Raw genomic sequence first — 12718 nt, forward strand, 5'->3', positions numbered from 1 at the left:
CTGAAAATGCCGTCGGTTTCGAAAACGGCGGCGAACGCTTCTCCTCAAACGGAGAAACCAACCCACTATACGTAAGTAAAGCAAACGTTAAAGGGACAAAAACACGTCTTCGTTAAAATACCGCCCTTCTTTTATGTACAGAAAATTGTTTTATAGTTGGACTGCTTGATATTTCTTCACTCGTAGTGCAGTAAAACATGGTGCTTTTCCGTTTGTAAATTCTTCCCAATGCACGCAGCCAGCCTAGCGTTAACTTGCTAGCTCTCCACTAGCTACATATTCAAATTGATACAGTAACTTAATTTTAACAAATTATTTTGTTAATTGTATTGTATGACCGTAAAAATGTTAACACATAGAAAGGAGTCGTAACATTAAAAAGCGGAATTCGCAGGAACTTGGTTGGTGGTTAATGTTAGTTAGCCAGTCAGCTTGCTAGCGTGGACTGGGTAACGTTAGCGAAGTTGAATGGCTTGCTAGCCAGCAGTGTTATCCTTTTCCTCTTTCCACCTCGGCCTTATTTGCTGTCTGTCTACGCATGTGTTTTGACGTACGTTCTGGTTGTTTGATCGAGTGCAACGTCGGAAATCTTGCGTGGATTGTATGTGAATAGTTAAAGTAGATCGCTACTAGCTATCACTACTAAGTTGTTTTAGCAGTTCATGAGGGATTGACACTAGCTAGCTATGTAGCTGAATTTTACAATCAAATATTAGTTGTAGATGGTGGAAACTTTTATATCTCAATAACTTTAGTTTAGATATTGTCTACTTTAAATTTAAAATAGCGAAGCTGTAACGGTACTATCAAAGTTAGATGTGATATTCCCCCCTGAGCTTTGGACTTTGTTTTGTATACTTTTTCACACGGTGTCTGGTGCTGTCTTTCATTTTTACATTTACATTTTTAGTCATTTAGCAGACGCTCTTATCCAGAGCGACTAACACGGCCTTTGTCTTTCCATTTTGCAGATATTTGAAGGAGTTCAGGACCGAACAGTGCCCTCTATTCTTGCAACACAAGTGCACACAACATAGACCCTTTACATGTTTTCATTGGCATTTCCTCAACCAGAGGCGAAGACGACCGATTAGAAGAAGAGATGGAACTTTTAACTACAGCCCTGATGTTTATTGCACAAAATATGACGAGACTACAGGCATTTGCCCAGATGGAGAGGAGTAAGTGCGAAGCTGGCATTTTTTTGTGTGAATTATTATAATGTTCTGGTTAAATTGTTGCTACTGTATCATGCTTATAAATATCAATATTGTGTTGTGGCTGTTGTTAATTCCGGTAGAGAATACACTCAATTCACTCACAATTGATTTTGTCTGCCACTTATAACAGTGTTGCTAATATTTTATGGATGCTGCATTGTTTCAGTAGGAAGTTAGATTCTTGCGAATTCCTGAAGTCATTGCACAGAATTCAGCTCGCACCACTAGCTTAGTGATGACCTAGCTTGCACATTGTGTTGTTGACTGGTCTATTGTTCCAGCTAATGATCCGCTATGCCACGTATGCCCCTCGATGGGACGACAGCCGTTCTCAATAATGCGGACCAACTGAATGATTTAGCCACATTCATTGTCATTTCATGGATGTTTTTTTTGTAATTCTCGCTGGACACGTCTGTTTTGAGCTGCGGATTGGGGTTGAGCTTCTTCCTCCAGTTTGCAGGAAACGATGAACACACCCCCTGTTTTCTTGCTCGTGATTGAACCGCCTTTGCACATAGCCTTCTCCCATTGGTCGAGCAAGCAATGTTTATCGTTCCTGAGTCCGTTGAAAATGAGGTCGCTTTGAACGAGTTCCTGCTTTGTATTTACATTTTACATTTTAGTCATTTGTATCCTTAATGTTGTTACAAGTAGTTATACATTGAAGTGTGTGTTTTTTACTACTTGCACTGTATCATTATGTTAATTGAAACCTAAGTAGCATGAATTGATACTTTTCCGTGTGCTTTCATGCGAGTACAATACAAGAGGGACTTCCTAAATCAAATACAATTTTATTTGCCACATGCGCCGAATACAACAGGTGTAGACCTTACAGTGAAATGCTTACTTACAAGCCCTTAACCAAAAAATCAGTTAAGAAAATGAAGTTAAAATAAAAATAAAAAGCAAATAATTAAAGAGCACCGGTAAAATAAAAAACAGTAGGGAGGCTATATACAGGGGGTACCAGCAGCTCGATGGTGCAGCTGTATAACTTTTTGAGGATCTGAGGACCCATGCCTCTCCTGAGGGGGAATAGGCTTTGTCGTGCCCTCTTCACAACTGTCTTGGTGTGTTTGGACCATGATAGTTTGTTGGTGATGTGGACACCAAGGAACCTGAAGCTCTCAACCTGTTCCACTACAGCCCGTCGATGAGAATGGGGGCGTGCTCAGTCCTCTACTTAATAAGTATTTGACCCCTCTGCAAAACATGACTTAGTACTTGGTGGCAAAACCCTTGTTGGCAATCACAGAGGTCAGACATTTCTTGTAGTTGGCCACCAGGTTTGCACACATCTCAGGAGGGATTTTGTCCCACTCCTCTTTGCAGATCTTCTCCAAGTCATTAAGGTTTCGAGGCTGACGTTTGTCAACTCGAACCTTCAGCTCCCTCCACAGATTTTCTATGGGATTAAGATCTGGAGACTGGCTAGGCCACTCCAGGACCTTAATGTGCTTCTTCTTGAGCCACTCCTTTGTTGCCTTGGCCGTGTGCTTTGGGTCATTGTCATGCTGGAATACCCATCCACAACCCATTTTCAATGCCCTGGCTGAGGGAAGGAGGTTCTCACTCAACATTTGACAGTACATGACCCCGTCCATCGTCCCTTTGATGCGGTGGAGTTGTCCTGTCCCCTTAGCAGAAAAACACCCCCAAAGCATAATGTTTCCACCTCCATGTTTGACGGTGGGGATGGTGTTCTTGGGGTCATAGGCAGCATTCCTCCTCCTCCAAACACGGCGAGTTGAGTTGATGCCAAAGAGCTCGATTTTGGTCTCATCTGACCACAACACTTTCACCCAGATCTCCTCTGAATCATTCAGATGTTCATTGGCAAACTTCAGACGGGCCTGTATATGTGCTTTCTTGAGCAGGGGGACCTTGCGGGCGCTGCAGGATTTCAGTCCTTCACGGCGTAGTGTGTTACCAATTGTTTTCTTGGTGACTATGGTCCCAGCTGCCTTGAGATCATTGACAAGATCCTCCCGTGTAGTTCTGGGCAGATTCCTCACCGTTCTTATGATCATTGCAACTCCACGAGGTGAGATCTTGCATGGAGCCCCAGGCCGAGGGAGATTGACAGTTATTTTGTGTTTCTTCCATTTGCGAATAATTGCACCAACTGTTGTCACCTTCTTACCAAGCTGCTTGGCGATGGTCTTGTAGCCCATTCCAGCCTTGTGTAGGTCTACAATCTTGTCCCTGACATCCTTGGAGAGCTCTTTGGTCTTGGCCATGGTGGAGAGTTTGGAATCTGATTGATTGATTGCTTCTGTGGACAGGTGTCTTTTATACAGGTAACAAGCTGAGATTAGGAGCACTCCCTTTAAGAGTGTGCTCCTAATCTCAGCTCGTTACCTGTATAAAATACACCTGGGAGCCAGAAATCTTTCTGATTGAGAGGGGGTCAAATACTTATTTCCCTCTTTAAGGAATACCTGGGATAGGATAAAGTAATCCTTCTACCCGCCCCCCTAAAAAAAAAAAACATATTGTAAAGTGGTTATCCCACTGGCTATAAGGTGAATGCACCAATTTGTAAGTCGCTCTGGATAAGAGCGTCTGCTAAATGACTGAGACAAAAATAGAGCTTTTTGGTCTAAACTCCACTCGCCGTGTTTGGAGGAAGAAGAAGGATGAGTACAACCCCAAGAACACCATCCCAACCGTGAAGCGTGGAGGTGGAAACATCATTCTTTGGGGATGCTTTTCTGCAAAGGGGACAGGACGACTGCACCGTATTGAAGGGAGGATGGATAGGGCCATGTATTGCGAGATCTTTGTCAACAACCTCCTTCCCTCAGTAAGAGCAATGAAGATGGGTCGTGGCTGGATCTTCCAGCATGACAATGACCCGAAACACACAGCCAGGGCAACTAAGGAGTGACTCCGTAAGAAGCATCTCAAGGTCCTGGAGTGGCCTAGCCAGTCTCCAGACCTGAACCTAATAGAAAATCTTTGGAGGGAGCTGAAAGTCCGTATTGCCCAGTGACAGCCCCGAAACCTGAAGGATCTGGAGAAGGTCTGTATGGAGGAGTGGGCCAAAATCCCTGCTGCAGTGTGTGCAAACCTGGTCAGGACCTACAGGAAACGTATGATCTCTGTAATTGCAAACAAAGGTTTCTGTACCAAATATTAAGTTCTGCTTTTCTGATGCATCAAATACTTATGTCATGCAATAAAACGCAAATTAATTACTTAAAAATCATACAATGTGATTTTCTGGATTTTTGTTTTACATTCCGTCTCTCACAGTTGAAGTGTACCTATGATAAAAATTACAGACCTCTACATGCTTTGTAAGTAGGAAAACCTGCAAAATCGGCAGTGTATCAAATACACTGCTCAAAAAAATAAAGGGAACAGTAAAATAACACATCCTAGATCTGAATGCATGAAATAATCTTATTAAATACTTTTTTCTTTACATAGTTGAATGTGCTGACAACAAAATCTCACAAAAATTATCAATGGAAATCAAATGTATCAACCAATGGAGGTCTGGATTTGGAGTCACCCTCAAAATTAAAGTGGAAAACCACACTACAGGCTGATCCAACTTTGATGTAAAACATTACATCAAACAAAATGAGGCTCAATAGTGTGTGTGGCCTCCACGTGCCTGTATGACTGACCTCCCTACAACGCCTGGGCATGCTCCTGATGAGGTGGTGGATGGTCTCCTGAGGGATCTCCTCCCAGACCTTGACTAAAGCATCCGCCAACTCCTGGACAGTCTGGTGCAACGTGGCGTTGGTGGATGGAGCGAGACATGATGTCCCAGATGTGCTCATTGTCTTGCATTAGGAGGAACCCAGGGCCAACCGCACCAGCATATGGTCTCACAAGGGGTCTGAGGATCTCATCTCGGTACCTAATGGCAGTCAGGCTACCTCTGGCGAGCACATGGAGGGCTGTGCGGCCCCCCAAAGAAATGCCACCCCACACCATGACTGACCCACCGCCAAACCGGTCATGCTGGAGGATGTTGCAGGCAGCAGAACGTTCTCCATGGCGTCTCCAGACTCTGTCACGTCTGTCACGTGCTCAGTGTGAACCTGCTTTCATCTGTGAAGAGCACAGGGCGCCAGTGGCGAATTTGCCAATCTTGGTGTTCTCTGGCAAATGCCAAACGTCCTGCACGGTGTTGGGCTGTAAGCACAACCCCCACCTGTGGACGTCGGGCCCTCATACCACCCTCATGGAGTCTGTTTCTGACCGTTTGAGCAGACACATGCACATTTGTGGCCTGCTGGAGGTCATTTTGCAGGGCTCTGGCAGTGCTCCTCCTGCTCCTCCTTGCACAAAGGCGGAGGTAGCAGTCCTGCTGCTGGGTTGTTGCCCTCCTACGGCCTCCTCCACGTCTCCTGATGTACTGGCCTGTCTCCTGGTAACGCCTCCATGCTCTGGACACTACGCTGACAGACACAGCAAACCTTCTTGCCACAGCTCGCATTGATGTGCCATCCTGGATGAGCTGCACTACCTGAGCCACTTGTGAGGGTTGTAGACTCCGTCTCATGCTACCACTAGAGTGAAAGCACCGCCAGCATTCAAAAGTGACCAAAACATCAGCCAGGAAGCATAGGAACTGAGAAGTGGTCTGTGGTCACCACCTGCAAAACCAGTCCTTTATTGGGGGTGTCTTGCTAATTGCCTATAATTTCCACCTGTTGTCTATTCCATTTGCACAACAGCATATGAAATGTATTGTCAATCAGTGTTGCTTCCTAAGTGGACAGTTTGATTTCACAGAAGTGTGATTGACTTGGAGTTACATTGTGTTGTTTAAGTGTTCCCTTTATTTTTTTGAGCAGTGTACTTGTACTCCCCACTGTACGTGTGAGTAGGGCTGTTGCAGTGACCGTGTTACCGCCACACCGAATAGAATAGGTCGACTTTTGTACTATGGGGGATAGTAGATTGACATAGGCTAGTGCTTTTGCTGTTCGTTAAGCCTACTCATCTTGTTGGCTGACAAAAAGTAAATGTGGACAGTTCTTCCAATATCTTCAATATGCACCTTGGAATTGGATAAGGACGCACAGTTGCGTCCCGGGTGTGTCTGTCTTCACTTGTAGCCTGTGAGAAAGACCCGTTCACGTCACGGAGAGCCATGTGAGTGAGAGGTGCTTCGGATTGCACAGAACACTCCGGGAGAAGGGCACAATGCAGCACTAAGGGCCGCAAAAGGCATGGATTTTTTTAGGGTGCATTACGGCCACAAAGGGGATGCCGCCGTGAAAATCGAGGCATTATCAAGTGCTTGTCAAATTGTGAATGTGAGGCTATTGGAGTGTGTACAGCCTGTGCAAAAAAACAAAGCATAGCTCGCCTTTCAAGCAACTTTTTTTCAACTCATCATTAGTCTCATCATGCAGCCTTACAATGTATTAAAAATCAAAACATATAGCCCAATGTTTGTAGAACTGAAGTTACATTAATAACTCTAAATTAAGCATATAGGAGTACCTATTTCTTTGTTAACTGCTCAACACATAATAGCCGCATGTGCGCACTCCTTCAAATCGTTTGGAGAAAATATTTTTATTTGATTCAGCTTTGTTCAATTCTATTCTTCATACTATAAAATAATATAAAATTATGCCATGGAATTATAAGCAAATCTTGTCTGCAAAATGAACTAGTGTAGCCCACAGCCATTTGGCATAGCCACATCAGGACCTATCATAAGGACAACTCAGAGTATGGTATTGTTTTCTTCTGAAAGGTGTAGACTATATTACATGGATTTATTATACTTTTTAAAATAGCTTGTAGGCTATGTGTGGAAGCCAGGAGATGCTAAATGTGTTTGTTAATTAACGGTCAATTACTGTGAGACCAACAGTTATTTGCTTGACAATCACCGGCTGATGAAATTTTGTGACCGCCACAGCCCTACTTGTGAGTATCGTTACTGGCAGCACTATCAGTTAAAGTGAAAATATGTTCTTGTTAATATTGTCTGTGTTGGTTGGGCATTTTACAAGTCTCCCTACAAAATTAACAGAATTAAGGGTTCACTGAAAGGAAGAAGGCTATGTAGCTAAAAACCTAGCCTATGTAATAAGACAGGATTTAAGTTCTAGATTGTATCTTGAGAAAGATGCTGTTCAATACTGAGAAGAACAGCTCTTAAACATGATATTCAAGCCACTCCTATAAGTTAGGCCTATTTGTGTCAGAGCACGATAAAGAAATGGAGTAACTTGAAACGTCTCACTCACTAGTTCAATGACAATCCTCAATGGCACAGGTCTGGTTAAAGTGCTTGGGTCAGAGCCACAGTTTAGTGATATCTAGAGGTAGACACTAGCTGCGATGTTAAAAGTATTTGTGGCAAATGTGTAGCATACTGAATACTTTATCGAGAGGTTTATCATTGAGAGGCTGAGTTTCAGTTTCCTATATCAGTGTATTTGGAATTTCACAGCAGTAACTAAACAATGTTCGTCAATTCAACCAGCTGTCATATTGAAAGTTCTATACAATATTTGAACTCTGCCTGAGAGTGAGCACTTGTACTCTCTATTCCTCATTCTACCAGTGGCTGCTCTCTTCTCTTGACATCACATATGTTGCCATAGTTACTGTTGCTATCCGAGTAAGAAGCTTTTGCTGTATTTGAGAATATTATTAGTTATCTAGCGTTTTCAATGTGAATCTGAGCACATTAATAGCGATGTTGCTATTATTTCTGTTCAATTCCGCACCATACATCAAAGCCTGTCAGAGCGCTGTATCTATAAAAGGCGTTGCATTCCTCTGACTCCCACTGTGGGCATTGGCTAAATTTTTGTTGTTTGTCTGTGCATATTAAGCACCAAGAAGAACGGTTGCCACTAATACAGGGAGGAAGACAAATCTCTCATTATGTTCTGTAACTCATTCCTTTAGCCTCTGTCTGTTTCCTTTCAATTAAAATCTGTGGAATGAATTCTTAGGATAAGCACAGCATAGAATTCTAGAAACATGAGGTAGGAAACGATTTTATGCAGATTGTATCACTGTCATATCAAATCCTGATCATTTTAATGAGGAAGTCTGCATTTGTCTAATCATCGTTTCTGTTCCTGTCTAGCTGTCCTTACTTGCACCGGACCACTGGTGACACAGAGCGCAAGTACCATCTTCGCTATTACAAGACTGGTACCTGTATCCATGAAACCGATGCCCGCGGGCACTGTGTGAAGAACGGCCTACACTGCGCCTTTGCCCATGGCCCACATGATCTCCGCCCCCCTGTCTACGATATCAGGTGATCTATCATGCCTTTAGTAACCACTCTGTTCTCAAGGTATCAAACCTTCAACAAACATGTGACTAGGCTTGTTAAGCCAGTTAGCTGAGTACACAAGGATAAATCATGCATGGTCTGACCATGCACTGACAAAATGTACCAACTGATTCCATTTGGACATCATAGCTTTGGGGAAATTCTTAAATTGACCAGTAGACTATATTTTTGAAGATCGCTATCAACCCCTTCTCTACCATTGTTACTTTGATTTGAATTGGTAGGTCTAGCTGTCTCCAGTACATGGTAGGTCTAGCTGTCTCCAGTACCTGCCCATACATGGCAGTGGGAGAATGAAACGTGTTCATCTATTTTCTTAGCTCAATTAGCCTCCCTGATGCCTCTGGAATTGGCTGGGGCTAAGCAGATGAAAGCACAATTTTCTCATCATAGATATCAGTTATAGTGTACTTATTGCCAGGGTTGATGTTGGTTTTGTTGAGTACCAATAGGGAGAAATTCACTGCCTAAAACAGTGCAAACAATGAAAGTGCTAAAGTATGGTGATTTCTTTAATGAGATGAAAGATTCAGTGGTATATTTGAAGTAATATCCCCACATATCTCAGAGATGGATACAAAAAATAGGCCAATATCTGTATAAGGCAAGCAATGGACTTGCCAATAACAATAACATACATTTGCTCTTTTACTATGAACCATCTGTTCATATTTTAACATTTTAAAATACCTGTCACTAGAAGATAGCAATACCTTGTCTAACGTCCCATGAATGACGTCAAATTAAGGAATGGGAGCTTGAAATAATTCAACAAAAACAACATTAAATGTGGTATCAGAGGCACGCTCAAGTGTTGCCTAGCAACTGTTGAGCTGAAAAAGTCTGTAAGAGCAAGGCAGCCTGAATATTCTACATTTGTCTCTTCCTCTTTTTTTGTTTGTTTTGTGTAGTAGCTCTCTGACTGATCTTCTTCATGTGCACAGAGAGATCCAGGCACAGGAAGCCCTCCAGAATGGCCATTTGGGATCTGGAGAGGGTATCCCTGATCTACAGCCTGGGGTACTGGCCAGCCAAGCCATGATAGAGAAGACTCTTACAGAGGACCCCCGGTGGCAGGGTGAGCAGCAGACACATTGATTCTGGTGGTGGTGTTACCTAGTGCCACAACATTTCTATTGATTGGATTTCCTTGACCTGTTGCATTATATTTTGGCATTATGTCAAGAACAGAATGTCTTACAATGAGTATGTTTATATGCACACTAATAATGAGATATTAAACTGATTATGGCAGAAGGCAGAGTATGGCGTTTGTCATGTAAACACCTTACTCTGCTTATCTTAATCGGCGTGAGATCATAATGGTAGTAAGCATATGCCGATTAAAACACCTGGTTTTCTGAGCAATCTTTCAAATTATTAGGACATGTAAATGCCTTAATCAGAATTACAGCGGTGTATTTGATTGCGCTGCTAGCACGAGCAGCGCAAGCTTCCTTCTTTTGTACAAGTGAATTTAGGAAAAACTGAAAGTATGCATCTTAGAAATAGTTTTCACATACAAACTTTGAAATCAAAATCAAATAGTTTTCACAAAAATAACATTGTCGCTGTGGTAGAACGTTTATTTTGATTAGGGATTTTTCTGCATTTATCAAAGTCACATCAGGTAGCCTGATTTCAGAAGTGTCCATGTAAACAGGGAAATCATTATTAGGGAAATCGTTATTCTTGAAAAGCATGTAAACGTTTAAATCAAACTATTATATTAATCTGACTATTCACAATAATTGTTTTATTGTGTGCATGTAACCATACTCATTATGTGCTTTCCTTCCAGACACCAATTTTGTTTTAGCGAACTACAAAACAGAGCAGTGCACCAAGCCTCCACGACTATGCAGACAGGGCTATGCCTGCCCCCACTACCACAATAGTAGAGACAGAAGACGAAATCCACGCAAGTTCAAATACAGGTAGGAGATTGGGACTGTCAAACGATAGAGAGTAAGCCTTTTGACAACTGTAATAATGTTGTAATATGTAGCCTGAGCATTTGTATGTGTTTAAGTTAAACCCTTTGAATGATGTGTCAGGTCAACTCCGTGTCCCAATGTGAAACATGGGGATGAGTGGGGAGAGCCATCAAAGTGTGACAGTGGAGACAGCTGTCAATACTGTCACTCACGCACTGAACAGCAGTTCCACCCAGAGGTAAGTGGGACATTGGACACCTTATAAATGCTTAGCACATTTCGTCTCTTGCAATGGGGAATCTGTCAAACCTTGTTCTGGAAAATGCCACACAGTTATGAGCGGAAAACCCGTCTTTCTCACTTCAGATCTTTTTTCTTTCAGATCTACAAATCCACCAAATGCAATGATATGAGGCAAACTGGTTATTGTCCTAGGGGGCCGTTCTGTGCGTTTGCGCATGTAGAAAGTAAGTGAAGCTCCTCAAAATAAGTCGACGCTGTCTTGCTTGTTGACAACCGTTTAAAGTTAAAACCTCCCGTCTGTGATTGTGTACTTTCAGGAATTCCCTCCACAGAAGAGACCATGAACTCGTTGCTAACAGCGATGCAGTCAGGCTCCCAGGCCAAGCTGGGCTCTCAGCAGTATTCAGAGTGTCCAGTCAGCGAGTGGGGCAGCAGTGCCAACTCCATCAGCAGCAGCAACAACGGCCAAGTGGGGAATGTATGTGATCTGATTACATTTACATTTAAGTCATTTAGCAGACGCTCTTATCCAGAGCGATTACTACTCCCTCTGCTTCTCTCAACAGCCTTTTACAAAGGCATCTGTTTGTACGAAAAACATGCTGTCAATAGATTAGATACAATTATAGATTAGACCCTGAATAGATTAGATCAAATATTTAAGCTTTTAACTTTCCTTTTTTGTCACACCTTTGTTTTGTATATTCTTGTCATTTTCTGTTTCCGTTCTTCTGTTTTCTGTACTTGCCTTGTATTTCACTAGTCTGTAACATCATTTTGTTTCTGGTAGTACTAGTGCACCAAGAAATATACAGCGAAATTCAAATGAATATAAGATTCAACAGAAACCAAACCTTAACAATTCAGTGTCATTTTCTCTCTCTGAAGCCAGTATTCAATCTAAACATCTTCAGCTATCATCTGCTCTCTGGCCTCATTAGGAAAGCTGGGCGTGTTTGGCTGGCTTTAAAACCCTATTGTTAAGACCATGTGTACTTCTCTCCCTCAGGTTTCATATTCTAATAGTCCGACTGTAACGCCAAGCTCAGGAAGCAACAGTTCATTGTCCCCAATCGGACCCATCGGCAGGTCCAAATGCTTAACTAATGGTAGCTTATGTTCAGAGTCCACCACGTCAAGTGTGTCATCTCTGACGTCTAACTATCCCAAAGCTCCGGGCTTTGAACGCGAGGATCAGGTACTACAATAAGACTGCTCTCCCTCTCTCTTTCCCCATCCTTACGGGAAGACCCCTGCACTCAGCTTAGTGTAGGACCCGCTGCTACACACACTTTGGTCATAGTTTCCATTCATTTGATCCAGAATTTTAATTTATTTATTTGCATGTTAAATTATTTGTCATTCAGTTTTTGTATGTTACGTCATTTTCTATAATTTGTGATGCCTTGTGTGACTTGGTGAATATTGAAATTAACAACCGAGGCAAAATAGAGAATAGTTTACCCATTCCAGGTCAAATTCAATGTTGCACTTAACATTTTATGAACGTAGATTAGACATTATGTTTGGATATGCAACTTGTATTCATGTTATCTATTAGTTACAAAACAAATGTCTGCTTATTTAGTTTTAGAATGTCTTATTAATGTGTTGTGGTCATAACACTAGACATTTTCTCTCTTTGATAGGGCTGCAGATTACTGATTTAACAGAATTTTTTTCACTTTTAAGAACGGTGTTGGCGTTCTAAGACACGCCAATTGCTGGGTTTAAGTGTTGGGTCATGTGAATGTGCTGTCTGTTTTCAGATAAAGAACCATAAGGGACATAGCGATCAAAAGATGATGGACCAAGACAAGCAGGTGAATAACTAAAGCATTTGCCACTGCCTTTGTATTCATAGAGGCTAGTGACCGTGTTTCCCCTATATTCAGCTCCAAAAAATATGATTTATGGAGGATAATTTTCGTTTTATGATGACTAAAACCAGATATACAGTATGTAGAAAAGATAATGGAGCTATATATATATTTTTAAATAAGATCATC

General features: G+C 42.1%; 1 protein-coding gene across 5 annotated transcripts in view; it reads left to right on the plus strand.

Annotated features, from left to right (window-relative positions):
- The window catches only part of LOC121569113 (putative E3 ubiquitin-protein ligase UNKL), a 22503-nt gene continuing 9785 nt past the window's right edge, over positions 1-12718 (plus strand). For 2 of the 5 annotated variants that reach the window (XM_041879763.1, XM_041879760.1), the window contains exons 1-10: positions 1-71; positions 972-1181; positions 8314-8490; positions 9441-9607; positions 10331-10466; positions 10587-10704; positions 10849-10933; positions 11027-11187; positions 11719-11907; positions 12479-12532. In XM_041879763.1, the coding sequence (XP_041735697.1) occupies positions 7-71; positions 972-1181; positions 8314-8490; positions 9441-9607; positions 10331-10466; positions 10587-10704; positions 10849-10933; positions 11027-11187; positions 11719-11907; positions 12479-12532 (1362 nt within the window). In that variant the 5' untranslated portion in view covers positions 1-6. The remainder of the gene's footprint in view (positions 72-971; positions 1182-8313; positions 8491-9440; positions 9608-10330; positions 10467-10586; positions 10705-10848; positions 10934-11026; positions 11188-11718; positions 11908-12478; positions 12533-12718) is intronic. The other 3 variants (XM_041879761.1, XM_041879762.1, XM_041879764.1) reach the window with 3 other exon arrangements.

This window comes from Coregonus clupeaformis, chromosome 7, assembly GCF_020615455.1.
Source record: "Coregonus clupeaformis isolate EN_2021a chromosome 7, ASM2061545v1, whole genome shotgun sequence".
NCBI classification, from domain to species: domain Eukaryota; kingdom Metazoa; phylum Chordata; class Actinopteri; order Salmoniformes; family Salmonidae; genus Coregonus; species Coregonus clupeaformis.